Source organism: Lutra lutra, chromosome 10, assembly GCF_902655055.1.
Source record: "Lutra lutra chromosome 10, mLutLut1.2, whole genome shotgun sequence".
Taxonomy (NCBI): Eukaryota; Metazoa; Chordata; class Mammalia; order Carnivora; family Mustelidae; genus Lutra; species Lutra lutra.
The window spans coordinates 53399317-53426079 of record NC_062287.1 but is presented as its reverse complement, the minus strand read 5'-3'; the positions used below and the strand labels follow the sequence as shown (position 1 = coordinate 53426079).

General features: G+C 37.9%; 1 protein-coding gene across 6 annotated transcripts in view; it reads right to left on the bottom strand.

The window, feature by feature from the left end:
• Positions 1-1516: 1516 nt before the first annotated feature.
• The window catches only part of GDPD4 (glycerophosphodiester phosphodiesterase domain containing 4), a 138742-nt gene continuing 113495 nt past the window's right edge, over positions 1517-26763 (bottom strand). For all 6 annotated transcript variants that reach the window (XM_047692785.1, XM_047692784.1, XM_047692780.1 and 3 more), the window contains 4 exons: positions 22291-22438; positions 16818-16900; positions 16020-16069; positions 1517-2295 (listed from right to left, as the gene is read on the bottom strand). In XM_047692785.1, coding sequence (XP_047548741.1) covers positions 1802-2295; positions 16020-16069; positions 16818-16900; positions 22291-22438 — 775 coding nt within the window. In that variant the 3' untranslated portion in view covers positions 1517-1801. The remainder of the gene's footprint in view (positions 2296-16019; positions 16070-16817; positions 16901-22290; positions 22439-26763) is intronic.

The window sequence follows — 26763 nt, the reverse complement described above, 5'->3', positions numbered from 1 at the left end:
TGAATTTTTTCAATTCTTCTTTAGTTTCCTGGTTGACCCATTCATTCTTTAGAAGGATGCTGTTTAGTCTCCATGTATTTGGGTTCTTTCCAAATTTCCTCTTGTGATTGAGTTCTAGCTTCAGAGCATTGTGGTCTGAATATATGCAGGGAATGATTCCAATCTTTTGATACTGTTTGAGACCTGATTTAGGACCAAGGATGTGATCTATTCTGGAGAATGTTCCATGTGCACTAGACTATTCCCACTTATTAATCAGGTATATATGTTTGTACGTATGTATGTTTGTATTTACTGTGGAATTGTAGAAGTTCCTTATATGTTTTGGATATTAACTCTTCATTAGATATATGGTTGCAACTATTTTCTCCCATTCTGTAGGTTGCCCTTTCACTCTCTTGTTTCCTTTGCTGTGCAGAAGTTTTTATTTTTACCTTAAAAAAAAAAAAAAAGATTTCTGAGAGAAAGAGAGAGGAGGGACAGAGGGAGAGGAAAGAGAATTTCAAGCAAATCCCTGCTGAGAATGGAGCTGGGTTTGGAATTTGATCCCATGACCCTGAGATCATGACCTGAGCTGAAATCAAGAGTCAGATGCTTAATTGACTGAGCTACCCAGGCATCCCTTTACCACAATTTTTTTAAAAGCAAAAATAAGGAATCTAAGATTGGTATTAAAGTTGTTTTGGACTGGGGCACCGGGTGGCTCAGTGGTTGAGCCTCTGCCTTCGGCTCGGGTCATGGTCTCGGGGTCCTGGGATCGAGTCCCGCATCGGGCTTTCCCGTCTGCGGGGAGCCTGCTTCCTCCTCTCTCTCTCTCTGCTTGCCTCTCTGCCTGCTTGTGATCTCTCTCGGTCAAATAAGTAAAATCTTTAAAAAAAAACAAAAGTTGTTTTGGACTAATGCTGCCTAGCATGTCTGGTGATAGCTCATCCTTCCACTGTTACCTTGAAGATTTAAATATTTATATTTATAAATAGTTACAGCTAGTAATTTATTATAATTCTGTTTATCTTGATTCATCTACTAGATTGACTTTCATTTGAGGGCAGTGGCAACATCCTAATCTTAGTGTCAGTCAAGAGGATAGAGTTCTAGAGATTATGCCTGCTTTAATAAAGTATTTAAAAATATTCCACTTTTATCTCACTGCATCACTTCTTTCACTTGGTAGATCCTAGGCCTTCTGTCTTTTGAATCCTCCAGATTGATAGGTCTCCAGATACTTGCTAAAGCTCTGATTTTTGCTCAGGGCCACTGGGTGGGCATGGGATTATGCCCATCATCCCGCTGGGGAATCAGCCATCAACAAGCTATTAGGAAGCAACTCACTGCACACTAGGTCACAGGGTGTACATGTAAGATGATCTTTCCTCCAACTCATGCCAAAGCCTATGCCAGTTTTTACTCTTTGACTTAGGATGGCATTACTTTTGCACTCATCCCTTAGTCTCTGTCAGCCTGAGTGATCACAGAGGGGTCCAAATAATACATCATGTACCTTCTGGGTTCCTGAGAGGTTGCCTTTATTCCCATACTGATGTGCAGAAAGCCATTCCTTTAGCAGGGAGTACTATGAAGGGTTAGGATGAGAAACCCTATAACATCAGAAAACAACTAGTTCCAGTTCCCAAACAACAATAACTCCCTTGCCCATTCCCTTGAGAGATTCTTTATGGAAAGTGCTAGATGAGAATGATCCTCCTGAGAGCCTCAATGGCCCTTCTGCCTCCTTTCTTAACAAGTCGCCAACATTACCACTCTTAGGCACAGAAACAAAAAGGAAGAGGAAGGCAACATGTAGCTAATTCTTCTTTGAAACCAGCCCAGTGGAGAACATGCTGGATGTGGGAGAAAACATGGTAAGAGAGGATTCTTGGGAGGATTTACTTTTGGGGATATTTTCAGGTTCTATTTCAGACTGAGAGATCTCTATGGAAGAAACTGCTGGTTTATTCATCTTCAGGGGAGGCAATGCAGTTTGGAGAGTATACTTTCTGGCATCATCCCACGTGGGTTCAAATGACTTCTTGGTGGATGCCAGCTGTCTAACAGCATCCTCAAGAGGCATCAGTGGTTTGATGGCTTCCCTGACTTGCTCTGGTTCACTGGCTTTTTTCTTGGGGACTACCAAAAGATGGTGAGAGCCTGGATGTTTCCTTGTGCTCTTGGTTAAAGCTGGGTAGAGGGATGCTAAAGTCCAAGGACTTTCCACAACTCGGAAAGGAGAATTTATGAATAAATTCGAAGATTCTTGACTCCCAAGTTCTCTCTTTTGGTGGCTAACACTCTGAGAATCTGTGGGATAGAAACAACAAAAACACAGATTCCTCAAATGTCACTTCTCCAATCTTTGCAGGTCATGTGGTGAAATTTTATCATCCTTAAAATGTTAGTCCCTCACACACCATCTCAGGTTTTTTCCCCCCTTAGTTTTCCCTATCCCAAACTTTGTGCAGCTTTTATTATGGTCTTCCAATTCAGCATGGTCCCTGAGTTTAAGAGTCTATCTTGTGAGACTTTAGGTCACTATGGAAGCCCTCAGAAGGCAGGAAGTGACATCTGTTTAAAGTTCATGCATTTCACAACTGCTGTTTTCCTAATCAATTTGAACAAATGAAAACATCCTCAATTAGAATGGGAACTTTTTAAGGGTGGAGAATGTGTTTTGTTTGCCACTACATATGCTGTGCTCAGAAATGTCTGTCACATAATAAGTGCTCAAAAATGAATTTTAATCTGACAGAAAAAATATATGGAGACTACTTCTCATAATGGACCTAGGAAACAGAATCTTACCAAAGACAAATTTAAAACTGGATAATAATTAAAACCAAGAAAACACCTTAAAATCATCTAAGATTTTACAAAATGGTGAGGAACTGTGGGGCCAAAATCTAGAAGACAGTGAGAATCCAAAGTAAGCCCAGAATTCAGTTGTTTTTGCCCTTGGTGTAATGTCAATCTTGAAGAAATGGCTGCTTACATGAACTTCATTTCTGTCAGCTTCACAGGAAGAAGGGATTTTAACAGCACTTTACTTGAATTTTTGGTCAATTTCATGACAACTAATATCTAGGATATCAGGTTTTCTAATTCATGAATGTGACATACTAGTCCATTTATTTGTGCCTTCTCTCAGTAAACTTATGTAGCTTTCAGTGACAACCATATCTTCTCTGTGAGAGCTTGCAACATTTGCCTTAAATCTATTCCTATTTTGCTTTTATGGTGCTATTTAAAATTTTCTTAAGTTTCCAATTATTCATTGCTAATATACAGACATAAAACTGATTTTTCTGTGTATTGACCTTGTATCCTGAGATACTTGTTAGCTCACTTATCAGTTCTAGTAGGTATGTTTGTTGATTCCTTAGAATTTTTATAAAATTTTAATTTCAGTGTAGTTAACATATAGTGTTATATATATTGCAGGTACATAATACTGATTCAGTAATTCCATCTACTACTCAATGCTCATGAAGAGAAATGTACTCTCAATCCCCTCCACCTATTTCACCCAACTTCCTAACTACCTCCCCTCTGGCAACTGTCTGTTTGTTCTCTGTAGTTAAGAGTCTGTTTATTGGTTTGTGTCTTTCTTTTACCCTTGTTCATTTGTTCTGTTTCTTAAATTCCATGAGTGAAATCATATGGTACTTGTCTTTGACTGACTTCACTTAACATTATACTCTCTAGATCTATCCACATTGTTGCAAATGGCAAAATTTCATTTTTATGGCTAGATAATATTCTATTCTCTGTGTGTGTGTGTGTGTGTGTGTCTGTCTGTCTGTGTCTGTGTGTGTATCTACATCTATATCTGTGTGTATCTTTATCCATTCAGCTACAGATGGACCCAGGGTTGTTTCCATAATTTGCCTATTGTAAATAATGCTGCAATAAACATACAGGTGCAGGTATTCTTTAAAATGAGTGTTCTTTAAAATTCTTCGAGTAAATACCCACTAGGTCAATTATTGAATCATAGGGTAGTTCAATTTTTACTTTTTTTTTTTAGGAACTTCCACAGTTTTCCACAGTGGTTACACCAGTTTGCATTCCCGCAGCAGTGCTTGAGCGTTCTTCTTTCCCCACATCCTTGCCAATACTTGCCATTTCATGTGTTTTTTATTTTAGCCACTCTGACTGGTGTGACTTGTGGTTTTGATTTGCATTTTCCTGATGATGAGTGATGTTGAACATCTTTTCATGTGTCTGTTGGCCATCTGTGTGTCTTCTTTGCATAAATGTCTTCTGTCAATTTTTAAATTGGACTGTTTATTTTTGGGGTATTGAGTTGTATAAGTTCTTGATATATCTTGGATACTAGCCCTTTATCAGTTATTTCATTTGCAAGTATCTTCTTCCATTATGTCAGTTGCCTTTTAGTTTTTTTGACTGTTTCCTTTTCAGTGCAGAGGCTTTTTATTTTTGCTTTTATTTTCCTTGACTCAGGAGACATATCTAGAAAGATGTTGCTACAACTGACATTGAAGAAATGACTTCCTGTGCCCTTTTCTTTAGGATTTTTATGGTTTAAGTTCTCACATTTAGGTCCTTAATCAATTTTGACTCATTTTTGTGTATGGCATAAGAAAGTGGTCTAGTTTCATTCTTTTGCATGTTGCTGTACAGATTTCCCAGCACACCTTAGTGAAGAAAGTGAAGACACTATCCTTTTCTCATTGCATATTGTTTCCTCCTTTGTCAAAGATCAACTGACCATATAGTTGTGGGTACACTTCTGGGTTTTTTATTTTTTTCTGTGCTATTGATCTATGTACCCTTTTTGTGCCAGTACCATGCTGTTTTGCTTAGTACAGCTTTGTAATATAACCTTAATCCCAGAATCATGATGCCTCTAGCTTTGCTTTTCAAGATTACTTTGGCTACTGGGAGTCTTTTGTGGTTCCATACAAATTGTTCTAGTTCTGTGAAAAAATGTTGGTATTTTGATAGGAAGTGCACTAAATGTGTAGATTGCTTTGGGTAGTATAGTCATTTTAACAGTATTTTTTTCCTTCCAGTCCATGAGCATGAGCTGTCTTTCCCTTTCTTTGTGTCATCTTCAGTTTCTTTTATCAGTGTTATATAGTTTTCAGAGTATGGGTTTTTCATCTCTTTCGTTAGGGTTATTCCTAGATATCCTATTATTTTTGGTGCAACTGCAATTGGGATTGTTTTCTTGATTTCTCTTTCTGCTGCTTCATTATTAGTATATAGAAATGCAACATATTTCTGTACATTGATTTTTGTATCCTGTAACTTTACTGAATGTGTTTATCAGTTCTAAAAAATTTTTTGGTGGAACGTTTCAGCTTTTTTATATATAGTAACGTCATCTGAAAATAAAATTTTACTTCTTCCTTACTGATTTAGATGACTTCCTTTTCTTTTCTTTATTTTTTGCCATCTATGGCTGTGGCTAGGAGTTCCAATACTATGTCAAATAAAAGTGGTGAGAGTGGACATCCTTGTTTTGTTCCTGACCTTAGAGGGAAAGCTCTCAGTTTTTCCTCATTAAGGATGTTAGCTGTGGGGTTTCCATATATGGTCTTTATTATGTTGAGGTATGTTCCCTCTAAACCTACTTTGTTGAGGCTGTTTTTGTTTTTTTTTTTTTAAATCATGAATGCATGTTGTACTTTGTCAAATGCTTTTTCTGCATCTCTTGATAGGATCACATGGTTCTTATCCTCTTACTGAGGTGATGTATCATACTGATGGATTTGTGAATTTTGAACCACTCCTTGCAGCCCAGAAATAAATCCCACTTGTTTGTAGTGAATGATTTTCTTTTTAAATGTATTGTTGGGGTCCCTGGGTGGCTCAGTTGGTTAAGCATCTGCCTTTGGCTCAGGTCATGATCCCAGAGTCCTATGATCAAGCCCACTCGTGCTTTCTGCTGCTATCTCTTTCAAATAAAACAAAATCTTTAAAAAAAAAATGTTTGGTAGAATTCACCTGTATAGCTATCTATCTGGTCCTGGACTTTTGTTTGTTGGGAGTTGTTTTTGTTACTTGTTTTTTAATTATTACTGATTCAATTTCATTGCTATAATCAGTTTGTTCAAATTTTCTATTTTTCCTGCTTTGGTTGTGGTAGGTTATATGTTTCTAGGAATTTATCCATTTCTTCTAGGTTGTCCAGTTTTTTGGCATATAATTTCTTTATATGTTCTCTTACAACCATTTGTATTACTGTGGTGTGGGCTATTCTCTATAATTTCTGATTTGAGTCACCCCTTTCTTTTTTAAAATGAGTCTGGCTAGAGGTTTATCAGTTTTGTCAATCTTTTCAAAGAACCAGCTCCTGGCTTCATTGATCTATTCTGTTTTAGTTTCTGTATTATCTATTTCTGCTCCAATCTTTATTATTTTTCTCCCTTCTGCTGGTTTTGGGTTTTGTTCTTTTCTAGCTCCTTTAGGTGTATGGTTAGATTGATGAGATTTTTCTTGCTTCTTGGGGTAGACTTGTATTGATATAAACTTCTTAGAACCACTTTTGTTGCATATCAAAAGATTTTGGATTACTGTGTTTTTATTTTCATTTGTCTCCATGTATTTCTGATTTCTAGGTTAACCCATTCATTATTTACTAGCATATTATTTAACTCCCATGTATTTGTGTTCTTTTCAGCTCTTTTCTTGTGGTTGATTTCTAGTTTCATAGCTCTGTGGTCAGAAAAGGTACATGGTATAACTTCTTTTTTAAATTGTTGTGACTTGTTTTGTGACTTAATAGCTGATCTTTTCTGCAGAATGTTCCATATGCACTTGAAATGAATGTATATTCTACTGTTTTAGGATGGAATGTTCTATATCTATGAAATCCATCAGATCCAGTGTGTCATTCAAAGCCACTGTTTCCTTGTTGATTTTCTGTTTAGATGACCTGTCCAGTGATGTAAGGAGGGTGTTAAAGTCCCCTATATTTCTGTATCACTAGAGATAAGTTCCTTTATATTTGCTATTAACTGGTTTATGTATTTGGATGTTCCCATGTTGGGTCCATAAATTTTTACAACCGTTATGTCTTCTTATTGTATTGTCCCCATTTTTTAAAATTTTATTTTTTTTCAGTGTTCCGAATGTACTGTTCCCTTAATTATTATAAAGTGTCCTTCTTTGTCTCTTGTTACAATCTTTGTTTTAAAGTCAATTTTGTCTGATATAAGTATTGCTACTTCAGCTTTCTCTTCACATTTATTTGCATGATAACTGTTTTTCCATCTCCTCACATACAATAGGAATGTGTCTTTAGGTCGTAAGTCTCTTGTAGGAAGCTTACAGTTTTGTTTTTTTTTTAATCCACTGCATCAACCTATGTCTTTTGCTTCTGGAGCATTTAGTACATTTACATTTAACATAATATTTTATAGGTATGTATTTATTACCATTTTGTTATTTTTTGTATGTTTGTTTTTGTGGATTTTCTCTCACCTTAAGTTGGCTTTCTTTAGTGAGGTACTTGGATGCTTTTCTTTTTCTTTTTTGCATATCTATCACTTTGCTTTTTTATTCCCATTGGGTTTGTATTTAATATCTTTTTGCATATAGTATTCTATATGAAGTTGATGGTCACTATATATAAAATAGAATAATTGGGATCTCAGAAGAAGAAGAAGAAGAAGAAGAGAGAGAGAGGAAGAAGCTATATTGGAGCAAATTATAGCAGAGAATTTCCCTAATTTGGTGAAGGGAACAAGCATCAAAATCCAAGAGGCAGAGAGAACCTCCCGCCAAATTAATAAAAATAGGTCCACACCCCATCATCTACTGGAAAACTTACAAGTCTCAAAGACAAAGAGAAAATCCTGAAAGCAGCTCCGAACAAGACATCTATAACATACAATGACAGAAATATTTGACTGGCAACAGACCTATCCACAGAGACCTGGCAGGCCAGAAAGGACTTGCATGATATATTCAGAGCACTAAACAAGAAAAATATGGAGACAAGAATACTATAAGCAGCTAGGCTCTCACTGAAAATAGAAGGAGAGAGAAAAAGCTTCCAGGACAAACAAAAATTAAAAGAATTTGCAAACATCAAACCAGCGCTACAGGAAATACTGAAAGGGGTCCTCTAAGCAAAGAGAGAACCTAAAAGTAGTAGACCAGAAAGGAACAGAGACAATATACAGTTAACAGTCACCTTACAGGCAATATAAGGGCATTAATTAATATCTTTCAATAGTTACCCTGAATGTAAATGGGCTAAATGCCCCTATCAATAGACATGGGGTATCAGAATGGGTAAAAAACCAAAACCCATCAATATGCTGTCTACAAGAAACTTATTTTAGACCCGAAGACAACTCCAGATTTAAAGTGAGGGGGTGGTGGATGGGGCACCTGGGTGGCTCAGTGGGTTAAAGCCTCTGCCTTCGGCTCAGGTCATGGTCCCGGTGTCCTGGGATCGAGCCCCACATCGGGCTCTCTGCTCTGCGGGGAGCCTGCTTCCACCTCTCTCTCTGTCTGCCTCTCTGCCTACTTGTGATCTCTGTCTGTCAAATAAATAAATAAAATCTTTAGAGAAAAAAAATAAAGTGAGGGGGTGGAAAACAATTTACCATGCTAATGGGCATCAAAAGGAAGCTGGGGTGGCAGTCCTTATATTAGACAAATTAGATCTGAAGCCAAAGACTATAATGAGAGATGAGGAAGGACACTAGATCATACTCAAAGGGTCTGTCCAACAAGAAAAACTAACAATTTTAAATATATATACCCCTAACATGGGAACAACCAATTATATAAATCAATAACAAAATCAAACAAACACATTGAAAATAATACAATAATAGCAGGGGTCTTTAATACCCCCCTCACTCAAATGGACAGATCATCCAAGCAAAAGATCAATAAGAAAATAATGACCTTAAATGACACAGTGGACCAGATGGACATCACAGATACATTCAGAACATTCCACCCCAAAGCAACAGAATACACATTTTTCTCTAGTGCTCATGGAATATTCTCCAGAAGAGATCACATCCTGAGTCACAAATCAGGTCTCTCAATCAGTACCAAAAGACTGGGATCATTCCCTGCTTATTTTCAGACCACATTGCTCTGAAGCTAGAACTCAACCACAAGAGGAAAGTTGGAAAGACCTCAAATACATGGAGGTTAAAGAGCATCCTACTAAAGAATGAATGGGTCAACCAGGAAATTAAAGAACTGAAAAAATTCAAGGTAACAAAGGATAATGAAAACACAACTGTTCAAAATCTGTTGGACACAACAAAGGCAGTCCTGAGAGGAAAGTATATAGAAATACAAACCTTTCTCAAGAAACAAGAAAGGTCTCAAGTATACTAACCCTACTAACTAACAAGTATCCTAACCCTACACCTAAAGGAGCTGGAGAAAGAACAGCAAAGAAAGCTTAAACCCAGTAGGAGAAAAGAAATAATAAATATCAGAGCAAAAATCAATGAATTAGAAACCAAAAGAACAGCAGAACAGAGCAATAGAACTAGGAGTTGGTTCTGTGAAAGAATTAATAAAATTGATAACCCCCTGGCCCAATTTATCAAAAAGAAAATAGAAAGGACCCAAATTAATAAAATCATGAATGAAAGAGGAGAGATCACAACCAACAACAAAGAAATACAAACAAGTATAAGAACATATTATGAGAAACCATACGCCAGCAGATTAGACAATCTGGAAGAAAGGGTTGCATTCCTAGAGACTATAAGCTACCAAAACGGAACCAGGAAGAAATAGAAAACCTAAACAGACCTATAACCAGTAAAGACATTGACGCAGTCATCAAAAATCTGCAAACAAACAAGAGCCTAGGGCCAGACAGCTTCCCAGGGGAATTCTACCAAACATTTATAGAAAAGTTAATATCTATTCTCCTGAAACTGTTCTAAAAAATAGAAATGGAAGGGAAACTCCCAAACTCATTTTATGAGGCCAGCATTACCTTGATCCCAAAACCAGATAAAATGCCATCAAAAAAGATAATCAAAAAAAGATCATCATCAAAAAAGATGATCATCATCAACCAGGCAAAGACCCCATCAAAAAAGAGAATTACAGACCAATATCCCTGATGAACATGGACGTAAAAATTCTCACCAAAATACTAGTCAATGGGATCCAACAGTGCATTAAAAGAATTATGCACCACAACCAAGTGGGATTTATTCCTGGGCTGCAAGGTTGGTTCAACATCTGCAAATCAATGTGATTCAATTCATTAATAAAGGAAAGAACAAGAACTATATGATACTCTCAATAGATGCTGAGAAAGCATTTGACAAAGTACAGCATCTTTCTTGATCAAAACTCTTCAAAGTGTAGGGATAGAGGGCATGTACCTCAATATCATCAAAGCCATCTATGAAAAATCCACAGCAACTATCATTCTGAATGGGGAAAAATTGAGAGCTTTTCTGCTAAGATCAGGAACATGGCAGGGATCCACTATCACCACTGCTATTCAACATAGTATTAGAAGTCCTAGCCTCAGCAATCAGACAACAAAAAGAAATTAAAGGCATCTGAATCGGCAAAGAAGTCAAACTCTCACTCTTTGCAGATGATATGATACTTTATGTGGAAAACCCAAAAGACTCCACTCCAAAACTGCTTGAACTCATACAGGAATTCAGTAAAGTATCAGGATATAAAATCAATGCACAGAAATCAGTTGCATTTCTCTACACCAACAACAAGACAGAAAAAAGAGAAATTAAGGAGTCAATGCCATTTACAATTACACCCAAATCTATAAGATACCTAGGAATAAACCTAACCAAAGAGGCTAAGAATCTATACACAGAAAACTATAAAGTACTCATGAAAGAAATTGAGGAAGACACAAAGAAATGGAAAAACGTTCCATGCTCATGGATTGGAAGAACAAATATTGTGAAAATGGCTATGCTACCTAAAGCAATCTACACATTTAATGCAATCTCTATCAAAATGCCATCCATTCTTTTCAAAGAAATGGAACAAGTAATCCTAAACTTTATATGGAACCTGAAAATACCTCCAAAAAACCAGAGGAATGTTGAAAAAGAAAGCCAAAGTTGGTGGCACCATAATTCCAGACTTCAAGCTCTATTACAAAGCTGTAATCATCAAAACAGTATGGTACTGGCATAAAAACAGACACACAGATCAATGGAACAGAATAGAGAGCCCAGAAATAGACCCTCAACTCTATGGTCAACTATCTTCGACAAAGCAAGAAAAAATATCCAATGGAAAAAAGACAGTCTCTTCAACAAACAGTGTTGGGAAAACTGGATAGCCATATGCAGAAAAATCAAACTGGACCATTTCCTTACACTACACACAAAAATAGACTCAAAATGGATGAAAGACTTCAATGTGAGACAGGAATCCATCAAAATCACAGGCAACAACCTCTTCGACCTCAGCCACAGCAACTTCTTCCTAGAAACATCGCCAAAGGCAAGGGAAGCAAGGCCAAAAATGAACTCTTGGGACTTCATCAAGATTAAAAGCTTTTGCACAGGGGTGCCTGGGTGGTTCAGTGGGTTAAAGCCTCTGCTTTTGGCTCAGGTCATGATCCCAGGGTCCTGGGATTGAGCCCCACATCGGGCTCTCTGCTCAGCAGGGAGCCTGCTTTCCCCCCTCTCTCTCTGCCTGCCTGTCTACTTGTGAGCTCTCTCTGTCAAATAAATAAATAAGATCTTTAAAAAAAAAAAAAAAAAAGCTTTTGCACAGCAAAGGAAACACCAGCAAAAGCAAAAGACAACTAAAGAATGGGAGAAGATATTAGCAAATAACATATTAGATAAAAGGCTAGAATCCAATATCTATAAAGAACTTATCAAACTCACCATCCAAAGAACAAATAATCCAATCAAGAAATGGGCAGAGGACATGCACAGACATTTCTGCAAAGAAAATATCCAGATGGCCAACAGACACATGAGAAAATGCTCCACATCACTTGGCATCAAGGATATACAAATCAAAACCACAATAAGATACCACCTCCATTTACTTGGGGGGAAAATTTAGTCTTTTTCTAGATTCTTGAGATAGAAACTTCATCAGTATTAAACCTTTCTTCCTTCTAAATTTAAAGTTACAAATTCTCATGTCCTGCTTTAGCTTTATCCCACAAATTTCATTGTTGTGGATACATTATCCTTTAGTTTAAAATATTTTCTAATTTTTCTTGTGATTTATCCCTTGATCAGGATATGGGATGGGATGGGATGGGATGGGATGTTTAGAAATAAATTAACTTCAGCATTTAGAGACTTATATAAATATTTTACTAATGTTCATTTCTATTTAATTTGAGACTAGTTTTTTGGTTTGTCCGGTAGTCTGTTTTAGCAAATATGCCATGTACATTTGAAAATATTATATATTCTGCAGTTGTTGTATGTAATGTCTTATGTCAATTAGGTCAAGGTGGCGTCAGGTGTTGTTCAGATTTCTATATCCTTTCTGATTTTATTTTTTTTGCTTTGTTGTTCTTGCAGGCACTGAGAGAGGAATGTTAACATGCCTAAGTTTGACCTCCCTCAGTTTTTGTTTCACCCTTGTGTTAAGTTTCAAGAGTTCTAATTATATTCTTGATATACTGACCTTTTCATCATCATGAAATCTTTGTTTCCAGTAATGCTCCATGTTTTGAAGTCTATTTGCTCAGATATTATTTCTTATGCTTATTGTTTGCATGGCATATCATTTTATCAACCTTTCACTTTTAACCTTTTGTTGTCTTTAAGTATTTCTTTTGTAGACAATGTATGGTTGGGTCCAGCTTTTTTCTATCCAGTCCAACAACCTCTACTTTTGAGCATTTGGTCCATTTATATTTGATTAATAAAATGGCTGGATTTATGACTATCATGCTTCAACTTGTTTTCTATTTGTTTTGTCTGTTATTTAGCTTCTTTTCATCTTTTTTCCCTGAATCTATCTGCTATAAGATATCCTGCTGGTTTTGAAGAAGTAGACTGTCTTGTTGTAAGAGGGTCATATGGCTGGTACCTGAAGGTAGACTCTAGAAGCTCAGAGAAAAACCCCACCAATTGGGACGCCTGGGTGGCTCAGTTGGTTGGACGACTGCCTTCAGCTCAGGTCATGATCCTGGGAGTCCCGGGATCGAGTCCCGCATCGGGCTCCCAGCTCCATGGGGAGTCTGCTTCTCTCTCTGACCTTCTCCTCGCTCATGCTCTCTCTCACTGTCTCTCTCTCAAATAAATAAATAAAATCTTTAAAAAAAAACCCACCAATAGTGATCAAGAAAACAGAAAAAAACTTCACTCTTACAATTGTAAGGAACCAAATTCTTCTAACAACTAGTGATCTTAGAGGAAGACAAAGTCTCAGATGAGATCGGTGAGATTCCTTTTTTTTTTAAAGATTTTATTTATTTATTTATTTATTTGGGAGAATAGGTTTAAGAGAGAGAGTGTTGTGGGGGAGGGCAAGTGAGAGAATCCCAAGAAGACTCCACACTGAATGTGGAGTCCAATGTGGGGTTTGATCCCACAACTCTGAGATCACAACTCAAGCTGAAACCGAGAGTCTGACACTCCACAGACTGAGCTACCCAGGCACCCCAGCCTGGTGAGACTTTTAAGTAGAGGACCTGGCTAATCCATACCTGAAATCATGGCCCAAAGACACTGTGAGATGATAAATCTGTATTATTTTAAGCTGCAAGGTTTACAATAATTTGTTACACAGCAGTAAGAAAGTAATACATACAGAAATAGAATCTGCTCAAGATAAAGCATAGAAATTAAATAGGATAAAAATAACAATGAACAGAGCCTCAGCAACCTATGGGATAGTATCAAACTTTCTAGCATCTATGTAATTGGAATCCCAGAAGAAGATAGGAGCATGAAAAAATAAAGACTGAAAATTGATCCAATCTGATGAAAATTATACTAAGAGTTCAGCAAACCCCAAGCAGGATAGATACACACATACACACACACACACACACACACCAATGTAAACCATAATCAAACTATTGAAAATCAGTAATAAAAGGGGCAATCTTAAAAGCAGCTAGAGAAAAATGACATATTACAAGCAGAAGAACAAAGATAAAATGGGAGACTTTTTTTGTTCAAGACCTTTCCTAAGAAACTATATAAGGCAGAAGACAAAGGACTGACTTAATTAGTGTGCTGAGAAATACACCCTAAAGCTAGAAAGCTGACAAATGCCTCATGGTGGCAGCAGCTGCAGCAGTACGTGTCCGTCCTAGAGGCTGTCATGGTGCAAGATGGGGACACTGTGCTTGCTTAGTGTCTGAGGCTCTATTCTCTTCAGCCTCAAGGGACCTGGGATGTGGTTTTAGCTTCAGTCTTCCTTGTTCCTCCAAAACTTTCTCTCCCATCTATACTTTCGTCACCATTTCTTTGTTTTGTTTATTTATTTGTTTCCATTTCTTGGCTCTATTACTGTTACAATCTGAATTTTGGGCCCCACCCAAGTTCACATGTTGAAGCCTCAATCCCCAAAACTTCAAAATCTGACTATGGTTGGAAATAAGGCCTTTGAAGAAGTGCTTGAAATGAAGCCTAAAACAATCTGATTGGAGAAAAGAAATCTGAACACACTGAGAGGCACTTGGTGTGTGAGTGCACGGAGGAAAGGCTGTATGAGGAAACAGCAAGAAGATGGCCACGTGCAAGCCAAGAGAGGCCTCAGAAAAACCAAACATGCTGACACACTGATCTTGGACTTCTAGCCTAGAAAAATAAGAATATAAATTTCTGTTGTTTAAGCCATATAATTTCTTGTACTCAGAGAAGCCCTGCTTTACTAATACAACTACTGAAAATCATAAGATAGCTAGGCTAAAGCCTTCAGACTTAACAGCCAGTAGAGTGATCTTAAAAATTCATGTAACTCAGAGTTACTTGAGATCTTTTGGCTCCTAAGAGATTTGGATGACCTTAGTCTGAAACTTCAGCTTCACAATATGCAAGACTATTGCTCTCCATTTAATTTATTCACATTTCTGAACTTATTTTTTCATGGTCCCTATGGATACATTCCTGCAACTCTAAGTATTTCATCAGTTCAACCCTCTGCCAGCTGGTGCATGGCATTTTAGGATCTTTACCACTACCCACAAGAAATTAAATTAATTCATGATTCTGTGACTGTACTGACTTTACCTAAGCCTCCAGGAGCTGTGGAAGAAATCTATCATATATTGCCCAGTCCTTTCTCTCCTAATTTTCCTTTGACAATGCACTAGCTTCCCAACCACTCACTGACTGTGTGATTATCCCCGCAACCTCCTGAAAAACAAAATCTAGCTTTCCTTCCCCTCGCTGGGCCTATCTTACTTCCTTAGCCCCTGAGTTACGCTGCTAAATAATAGGTATTCTGTTATTCCATCCCTTCACACAAAAATCTAAGCATATTGCTCTCTTGTTTGAAGCTCATTTGCTATCCCTTGATTGCTTCTGTGCAGAACATGGACTCTAGTCCAGCATTTTAGGATCTCTGCAGTTTTCTCCCTCTACTCTCCAACATACATCACCTATAGGTGAAGCCCAAAAAGCTCTAATGGGCATGACAGCTACTTTGGTAGTTGGACCTTGGTGCCTGCCCCAATGGTGTCAGCTATCTACTTTTGCCTGCTTCCTCATTGTTCTTTGGGGGCCAGCCCCTCTCTCTTTGGGCCACCCTCCATGACAGCTTTTGTGTAATCTTCAGCCCTTCTTAGAGTGCCTAGCACCAAGGGGGTACTCAATAACCAACTGTGTGATCAATTAAGATATTTACAAGTGAACAAATACCTATGCTCAAAAATCTCCCAAGGGGTCTTACTGCCAAAGGATAAACTCCAAAGTGAAGCCTGATGTCAAGTCCTCCAACCTACAATTCCCAGCTTCCCACTGGTCCCCACCTCCCACTTTCCCCAGACTCTCTCAGCTCTTCTGAGGGAAATGAAAAGCGGGCTCCATATCCTCGAAGCAGAGGGTAGGGATGAAGAGATAGGAGTAGGGCAGACCTGAATTTACCTGTGTGAATGCTGGCATTATCGACCATTTCTTTTCTGTGCTCTCTCCACCTGGAAGGAAAGAGACTATTCATGAGTCTCAGAGACCTCTTCCAAAAAAGACAATAATCCAAGGCAGTGGTCAGAAAAGAAACATAATCTGGTCAAATTCTCATCTAAGTACAGGGTTTATACTTTCCTCTTTAAAGTTAAACCCACGAATGATGAAATGATGCATGTGAGGAGGTCTGAAAAACAATCGTCTCTTCTAGCTAAAATTCTTCTCCCTGGATGTTCCCTTTCCCACCCTGAATCTTGCAATCCTGTAACATTTGCCTTGCAGGACTCTCAAATGTCATCTTCTTGGACAGATAATAAGACTATAGCCTAGAAAGAGACAGTGATTTTCCAGGGCCACCCAGTAACTAAGGGACAAAGCCAGGACTAAAACCCAGGCTTCCCAGTTTGTGAACTTGCTTTGTTTCACAGAAGGTGGGAAGATAAGGCACTTGTTCTGTACAACCTCTAACCTTTGGCCTTTTCCAACTGGTCTACAATGAATCTGTAGTAATAGCATTTGATCAGGCCTTACTGAGAGTCCTTATCCTTAGAATATTGTCCTGTGTTGAGGTACAAAGGATGTGAGGAGGTACAGACAGCACAAGAAGTAATGAGAGATTCAGATTATAAACTGTCTTCCTGAGAGCTTGCCCTGTGGGATTACAGGAAGAATCTAAGTGTTTTTTCTGAACTTTCCGTAAGAACCAATTACACTTTTATCTTGGGAAAATTTCATTTAAAATTGCAAATATAGGCTTACCAATGAAAATAAAATACGGTAACAATGAGAACCGCAGAAACACTATCCATGAGAAGCCACATAAACATATAGTAACCTGGTGTCTGCAAAATAGAAAACAAAACAGTTTTAAAAAAATAACAATTGGAAGGGATTTTTTTTTAAAGGTTTTTATTTATTTGACAGAGAGAGATCACAAGTAGGCAGAAAGGCAGGCAGAGAGAGAGGAAGGGAAGCAGACTCCCTGCTGAGCAGAGAGCCCTATGTGGGACTCGATCCCAGGACCCTGAGATCATGACCTGAGCCGAAGGCAGCGGCTTACCCACTGAGCCACCCAGGTGCCCCTTATTTTCTTTTTAATCATTTTTTAAATTTATTTTCAGCATAACAGTATTCATTGTTTTTGTACCACACCCAGTGCTCCATGCAATCCGTGCCCTCTCTAATACCCACCACCTGGTTCCCCCAACCTCCCACCCCCCCACCTCTTCAAAACCTTCAGATTGTTTTTCAGAGTCCATAGTCTCTCATTGTTCACCTCCCCTTCCAATTTCCCCCAACTCCCTTCTCCTAACTCACCATGTCCTCCATGTTATTTGTTATGCTCCACAAATAAGTGAAACCATATGATAATTGACTCTCTCTGCTTGACTTATTTCACTCAGCATAATCTCTTCCAGTCCCATCCATGTTGCTACAAAAGTTGGGTATTCATCCTTTCTGATGGAGGCATAATACTCCATAGTGTATATGGACCACATCTTCCTTATCCATTCGTCTGTTGAAGGGCATCTTGGTTCTTTCCACAGTTCAGCAACCGTGGCCATTGCTGCTACAAACATTGGGGTACAGATGGCCCTTCTTTTCACTACATCTGTATCTTTGGGGTAAATGCCCAGTAGTGCAATTGCAGGGTCATAGGGAAGTTCTATTTTTAATTTCTTGAGGAATCTCCACACTGTTCTGCTAAGAGGCTGCACCAACTTGCATTCCCATGCAAGCTGGAAGGGATTTTAAATTTTTTTTTTTTTTGACAGAGAGATCACAAGTAGGCAGAGAGGCAGGCAGAGAGAGAGGAAGGGAAGGGAAGCAGGCTCCCTGCTGAGCAGAGAGCCCGATGCGGGGCTCGATCCCAGGACCCTGGGATCATGACCTGAGCCAAAGGCAGCGGCTTAACCCACTGAGCCACCCAGGCACCCCTGGAAGGGATTTTAGATCAAAAGGGTCAAGTCCCTTGCTTTGCTGCAGGGCTGGGGGGAGGGCAGAGCAGGTGGAAGAACTCTGATGGTGGTGGTCTCGAACAGAGAGTACCTACTCATAACCTAACAATCACCCTTTATAAGTGCAGGGAACTCTAGAAGGGACAAACAATTCATATCTTTCATCTCCCTTAACACTCAAATACAGAGGAGTCCCAGAGCCACATAGCAAGTCTATTCTGGACCCAAGTTTCTTGAGTTCCACTGCTCTATGCTTTCATAGTATGGCTTCCCCAACCTGTCTGCACATCCATATCTACCTGGGCAGCTTTTAGTAATACAGGGTCACAGGTCCACTACATACCATACGAATTAGAATTTCTGCATTTTGAACAAGCTTCCCAGGTGATGCTGAAGCAACTAGTCTGTGAACTAGCATCTAGGAATTTTTGTCCTAAAACATCATGCTTCAAATAAGTATGCTGATATTATAACTCCCCCTTAGCTAACATGCCCCCTTCTCCATGTTCCTTTGCCGGAATCTCCCAGAACTTCATCTCCTGGGTCCTCTTGTATGAGTTTTATAATTAACTGATTTGATCCTCCCTTTCCACCTCCACTGTTATCTGACGCCCCTGGGCCTGGCACTTTTTGCTTTTTCTTGAGCCTCTCCTCAGCCTATCCCAAGGTCTTTCCATGAGCTGAATAATAACATTAATAGTAATAATAACACTAATGGTCATAATGACAACAAATAACAATTAACAATGACAACAATTAATGAGCATCCACAAGAGCTAAGGAAGCATTCTAAGGACTTAAAGGGTGTTTTTACATCCCATCCTCACAACAGCCCCACTAACCAGGTACAATAGAAGTTCTTAGCCAACATCCATTAAACTCAGGTTCTTTTTAAAAATTAATTTATTTACTTGAGAGAGAGAGAGTAGAGAGGCCGAGAGAAGCAGACTTCCCACTGGGCAGGGAGCCCAATGTGGGACTCAATCCCAGGACCCTGAGATCATGACCTGAGTAAAAGGCAGATGCTTAACTGAGTGAGCCACCCAGGTGCCCCTAAACCCAGGCTCTTAATCCCTCCCCTCTGGGAAAGAGTGACTGATAGCCTAACCTGCTCCAGGAATTCCCAGCAGGTGAGCTGTCCATTTACTAAGAATCAATCATTCTTGCTCCCTGAAATGGCTTAGAACAGTCTACTTGTTACAACTGTACAGTGTAATTAAATGTTACTCAAATTGTAAATCTAAATGAAAAAGAGGTACATCATTTTCCAGAAAACTAAGCCAATGCTTTGGAAAAACCAGCAAAGACAGAAGAGATTAAAAAATAAACTACAACTGAATGAGGTGTGAGTGAGACACTGTAAGAGACTGGGGATAAGAGGATTATGAAAATCTCAGTGAATCCCTCATTCAGATTGTTTCTTTCAATGACTTTATGTTCTTGTTCTGCTTGAAAGAAACAAAACTTAGAAATCATAGCTGGTTCATTTGGGTGTTGAAATAAACAAATGACTACAGAATTCCACCAGCTTAAGTATCCTCAAAGACCCTGACTTTATGCTATAATGTAAATGAATATTTTAAATTAAAATGTGTGAGGTATTTATGTGATAGATTGTTTATAAAAATGACAGTATTCCTCCCAAAATGCAGGCCTGTATACAGGTGTGACTTTGCTATTCCTCCTCATCAATGCATGAGGTCTTTCTCTCCTACCCTACCTTGAATCCGGACTTGGCCATGTAATTTTCTTTGGCCAATGGAACATTAACAAAAAATCACACCTGGGAAACCTTGAAAACTGTACTGCATTGGGGCTTTACCTCTCTTCCTCGATGGGAACCCATTGCCACCAAGTAAACGTGCTCAAGCTGGCCTCCTTGACGGTGAGTGATCACACAGACCCCAGGCAATCCAGGTAAGAACCTAGACATATCGATGCACCCACCCTACACCAAGCTGGCTCTGACCACAGGACCATGTAGCCATCACAAAGAATATGACAAAGAAATATTTGTTGTTTTAAGGCTCTACATTTCAGATGGGTTAAGTACTAAAAGCCGACAGATTGTAAACACACACACACACACACACACACACACGTATCTATCTATGATTCCCCACTTTAACTTTTTCAATTAACAGACCAATGATCAGATTAAACTGTGAGAGATACAAGTACTTCTGTTTACCATCATTATTCATAATTTAATAATAAACAGAGGCATGGACAAGCTAACTAACATTTCCAAGTTCACACAGTAAGGGGTAGAGCCAAGATTTAAATCTGCATATTCTAACTCCAAAACGTGAGCTGCTTGAGAAAGCCATGAGGACACTTACTGGTCTCACCTTCCTGAAAAAGGTGACCCTAGGTCCTATAGAAAAGCCACAGCCAGGTATAGAAGAAAATATTTTTTAACTTTATATCCTTCTATACTTTTAAAATTTTGAATCACATGAATTATTTCAAACAGTATGAATTCAAGTATTAAAATAAAAAGCTTTATTTAATAAAGCTTCATTTAAGATATCCAAAGGCACAACTGTGAGACATTACTGACTTAGGGGGATAGGATTATGGGGGTGTGTGTTGTTTTCCGTTTTATTTATTTTTATAATGACTGAATTTCATATAATGAACAGGCTTACTTTGTAATCAATTTTAAAAAACAAAATCTTAGAAAAATATATAGTACACATATGAAGGAAAATTGTATGAGGACAGACAAGTAGAAAGGCTTCACTTAGCCAAGGGACCTGCCAATGAAGGTTTTCTTCAGGGTCGTCTCCACAAAGTTGCCCAAGCCAGCGAGAAAAAAGGTGTCAGTAATTTTACACTGCCACAGGGCTTGGCTCTATGAGATTGTGCCCTGACCCTGATTCCCTTTCTCCTGGTCCTGACCCAAAACAAGGGCTAGTGAGGCCAGAGGTATGGAGAAGACAGCCTGAAATATTTATGCTTCTCATTTGGGCTTCTCTGCCCAAAGATTTACCTTTTAAAACAGCTTGGAGTTTGGGTGTATTTTCAACTAGACACTTCCACTCTGAAGTGAGACTTTTTGGTGACTGGAAGTGAAATCTTGAAGTTATCTAAAAATGACTAGAAAACTTACAGGACCTGAGTAAGATTTCATTCAGGAGCAGGGAAAGTCTAGTTCAGAGAGAAGTTTAAACAGTCAATGAAAAAAAGTTCTTTTCTGTTGTATACTGTTGTGTCTGGCTCAGTCAAGATACTCTACACAGATAAGAGCTCTGTAGTAGGGGTGCCTGGGTGGCTACATTGGTTAAGCATTTACCTTTGGCTCTGGATTCCTGGGATGGAGCCCTGTGTTGGGCTCCCTGCGCATCAGGGAGTCTGCTTCTCCCTATCCCATTCCCCCTGCTTGTGTGCTCTCTCTTTTTCTGCGTCAAATAAGTAAATAAACATCTTAAAAAAAAAAAAGAGCTCTGTAGCAGTTAACTGGTTATTCAGGGGTGCTTCACAGATAATAAATGATAAGATTTTAGCTGTGATTATGACCCACGTGTTCAGGTCCTTACATTTCTGGCAATAAGCAGCATCAGGGCTAGGAGGAGCAATCAAGGAAGGTAGGCTGGACACTAGCTTTTTTCTTTTTCTTTTCTTTTTTTTTTAATTTTATTTACTTATTTTGAGAGAAAGGATGCAAGCAGAGGAAGGGGCAGAGGGACAGAGAGAATCTCACCCAGACTCCATGCTGAGCTGGGAGACTGACATGGGGCTCAAATCTCATGACCCTGAGACTGGCTTTCCTTTTCGAAAGCATTTTGTTCAGGACACAAAGTTTTCACTTTGGAGTCAGATATACTTGGTTTTCTCCCCACAGTCCATGCCACTGTCATTGTTGTCATGCCTCTAGAAAGGCAGGACTTCTGTAACAAAACTCTAGAATCAAACCTCATTCTGAATCTTGCCTCATGTGACTATGTCTAAGAATGTTAACATCATCAAACTTCAGTTTCTTCATAGGAATAATAAAAATGAGTAACTCAGAGGGTCAAATTACATAATGCATGAAAAACACATCGTGAAGATTCAATAAACGACAATATTATAACAATACTAATTTCTTTCTGCAAACCACAGAAGGATGTGGGTGAGAGAAGGAGAATGTCTCATCTCCACCATCATAGAGGTCTCTGCTATTAAGTAGCTCCCAAGAGGCCTGCACAGTGGACAATATAGGGGTAGGGTAAGGGACTTAGACTCCTACTGTACAAGGCTTGAAAGAACAACCTAGATAGCCAGCTCACCATGAGGAAGTAAGGCTGATCTAGCTGACTCAGGATGTGAATGTTGTCTGTGGTCACTGAGTGAATCTTGGAGCACCAGGCCAGTGAGTAGAGCCAAGGTTCATTGACAAGGTACAAGTTGATTTTGATGTTAGCTGCTTTATAATCTCTGGAATAAAAACAGAACCCACAGGGAATTTAGACTTAATCTCACTTTCCTCATCTAAAAGGGTAACGGCCACCATGTTTGTGAGAGGCTGCTGCTTAAATCACTAGAAGCAGCTGGTCCTGTGACAACTTATGATAATGCAAAATGGGCTTGTGTTGCAATGAGGTAAAGGACTGGACTTAATACCTCTGCTCCTGTACCAAAATGGTATGTCAGTAAACTGGATGTCCTGATGAGAGAAAAGAAAGAAAGTAGGAAAAAAAAGAGAAAGCGCTATTTGTAGCATTTGCCGATTTCCATGGTGTAAATACTCCTACCAGAGCCAATTTTAAGCTACCACTAGTAAAACGGATTTGCAAAGTTTCTATTTAATAACTGACTTCTGTGTGCTGCCATAAGCCAGCTCCAGCACACTACTGTGTAGCAACAATACCTTCATCAGAGCACTTAGCATCCTCTACTGTATTTATCTGCTTTCCTGATAGTCTTCTTTACTTGGCTATAGTCAAATTAAAAGTAGAGAGTAATGTATAATTCATCTCTGTATATCTAGTACCTAGCATAATACCTACCTTCATAAATGGTAAATGAAAGAATGAATAAATGAATACGAATCTGGTGAAAACTTAAATTTCAAATACAAAAAAATCTTTATAAGCACTGAGTAAAGACAATGAAATCAAACATTTACCAATGCACAAAATGTTAGCAGATACTTGTACATTCTCTACAGAGAAAAGAAAAATAAGTACTGAAATACCTAGCAAGTCTAGTCTAGATATCACTTTTAGGAATCAAATTTCTTACAAAATATATCATGTAAATGATTTAAACATTTTTTTAAAGATTTATTTATTTGACAGAGAGAGATAGAGATCACAAGTAGGCAAAGAGGCAGGCAGAGAGAGAGGGGGGAAGCAGGCTCCCTGCTGAGCAAGGAGCAAGCAAAAAAAAATTTTTTTTTAACCTGAGATAGTAAATAGCTCTGTATAAGCTTGGGTTTGAATCTCACCTTTGCCATATACTAACCTGGTAAATTTTTAGGTTCAAAGTATAAACTACAAACTATAAATAACAATACTGCCTTTGCACGAGTGTTTACAATTAGTTATCCAGTATGTTAGAATGGTCTCTAAGACAATTCTACAAATCACCTACAGATAAATAAAAAAACAGAAGAAGGAAATAGTAATAAAAAGCTACTTTTTAAACTTTTAAAACCAATACATAAAAATCAATCACATTTACGTATATTAATAATGAATACATACAAACTAAAATATCAAAAACACAATATCATTAACAATTCACAAAGAAAATAAAATACTGTGGTATAAACTCAACAAAAGAAGAATAGGATCCATATCCTGAAAACTACAAAGTGCTGATCAAAGTAATGAAAGAATATTTAAAAAAACAGACATGTTCATAGACTAGAAGACTCAGTGCTGTAAAGATGTTATTTCTCAAATTGATCTGCAGGCTTAATGCAATTCCTATCACAATCCCAAGATGTTTTGTACAACTAGGTCAACTGATCCTAAAATTATACGGTGGGGCGCCTGGGTGGCTCAGTTAAGCGCCTGCCTTTGGCTGAGGTCATGACCCCAGGGTCCTGGGATCAAGTTCCATATCTGGCTCTCTTTCACTTGCTCTCTCTCTCTCTCTCTCTCAAATAAACAAATGAAATCTTTAAAAATAAAATAAAATTATATGGAAAGACAGAACCCCAAAATAAAACAAAGAAGAATGAAGTGAGACGGAGTGTACCCAATTTTAAGGCTTATATATAGCTACAGTAATCAAGACAGTGTAGTTTTAGAGAAGGGATAAGCACACAGACCAATAGAACATAATTTCAAACCCAGAAACAAACCCACACAAATATGCCCAAATGATTTTTTTTACAAAGGTGAAGAAGAAGGAATTCAATGGAATAAGGACAGTTTCTCCAACAAATGGTAGCAGGGAAACTGGATAGGCATAGGCAAAAAAACTCCCCAAAAAACAAAAAACCTCGAGATATACCATATACTTTATATAAAAATTAATTCAAGATAGATTACAAGCTTAAATATATAAAACTATATAAAATATATAAAACTCACTTTCAAGGAAGAAAAACTATAAAAGAAAATCTTTGAGCTCTGAGGGTTAGACAAAGAGCTCTTAGACTTGAACTAAAAACATGACCCATTAAAGGGAAAACTGATATGCTAGGCCTCATCAAAATTAAAAAACTTTTGCTCTCTGGAAGACCCTGTTAAGAGGATCCTACAGACCCTACACACTAGCCATACACTGTGACAAAATATTTGCAAACCACAGTTCCAACAAAGGACTAGTTTTTATAATATTTAAAGAACTCCAAGTAAGACAAACTCAAAGAAACTCACATTTCAAAAGACACTCACCAAACTTTCAAAAGTCAAAGACAAAGAAAGAATCTTGAAAGCACCAAGGAAAAAGCACCTTGTCACAGACAAGGAATCCTCAATGAAGTTATCTCCAGATTTCTCATCAGGAACTCTGGAGGCCAGAAAGCAACAGGTCTACATATTCCAAGTGTTAAAAGAAAACAAACAAACTATAAACCAGACTCTTATTGCAAAAAAAAAAAAACAAAAAAACAAAACAAAACAAAAAAACTGTCCTTGAAAAATGAAGGGGTAAATTAAGGCATTCTCAGATAATCTGAGGGAGTTTGTGGCCACTAGACCTACCCTTCAAGAAAAGCTCAAAGGAGTCCTGCAAGGTGAAAGGATGGGGTACTAGACAGTAATTCAAAGCTGTACAGAGAAAGATCTCAATAAAAGTAAATATATGGGCAAATGTAAAACCTAGTATTATTATAACAATGCATTTAAGACGAAACAATTAGTCTAAAAGATAGTATCCCTGCCATTTTGGTTTGTAACTCCACACATAGTTTCCTATGTAATTTAAGGATTGATGCATTTAAAAGAATTACTAACTTATGTTCTGGAGAACACCATACATAAAGATGTAATTTTCTGCTATCAACAACTAGAAGAGGTAAGAATGAAGCTGTAAAGGAGCAGAGTTTTGGTATGTTATTGAAATTGAGTTGGTATAAATTCAAATCAGAGTGTTATAACTTTAGGATGTTAAATGTAATTCCCATGGTAACCACAAAGAGAAGAGGTATAGAATACATACAAAAAGAAATAAGAAAAAGATTTAAACATTTCACTACCAAAAAAATCAACTAAACACACATACATAAAATAGTATTACAGGAAATAAGGGACACAAAAGTTAAAAAGGCACATAGAAATAACAGTAAGAGATGACAGGAACAAAATAATAAATATTTACAGAAATGACAAAAGTAACAAAATGATGTAAGTTCCTCCTTCTCAGTAGTTATTTTAAATGTAAATGGATGAATCTCTACAACAAACACTGGCAGAATAAATAAACACATATGACCCAACTATATGCCTTCTTCAAGAAACTCATTTTAGGTCCAAAGACATAGACAGATTACAAACGAAGAAAGGAAAAAAGATATTCTGTGCAAATAGTAACCCAAAGCAGCAGAGAGGGCTACACCGATATCAGACAAAACAGGCTTTAAATCGAAAAAGGTAACAAGAGGCAAAGAAAGACACTATATATTAATAAAAGGTTCAGTATGGCAAGAAAATATAACAATTATAAACATTTATGCACCTAATGACAGACCAGGAAAATGTGTACAGCAAAACCTGATGGAATTGAAAGGAGAAACAGACAGATGTATAATAATAATTAGACACTTTAATACCCACTATCAATAATGGATAGAACAACCAGATTAAAGGAAAATAAGGAAACATGATTTAACAGAAGGAACTAACTATATCTAACAGACATATACAGAATACTTAACAATAACAGCATACACATTATTCTCAAGTGCATTTTATATTTTACAGGATAGACCATATGTTAGGTCACAGATTAAGTCTCAATACACTTTAAAAACTTTAAAAGACAGCTATCAGGGTGCCTGGGTGGCTCAGCTGGTTAAGTGTCTGCTTTCCGCTCAGGCCATGATTCCAGGGTCCTGCGATCAAGCCCCACATAGGGGCTCCCTGCTTAGTGAGGAATCTGCTTCTCCCTCTCCTCCTCACTTGTGCGCTCTTTCTCTCTCTCCTTTTCTCTCTCAAATAAATAAATAAAATCTTTAAAAAGAAAGTCAGTTCTCATACAAAGTATCTTCCCATCACATAAGCATGAAGCTAGAAGTCAATAACATAAATCTGGAAAATTCACATATTTGTGAAAAATAAAACCACACACTTTTAAACAATCAATGG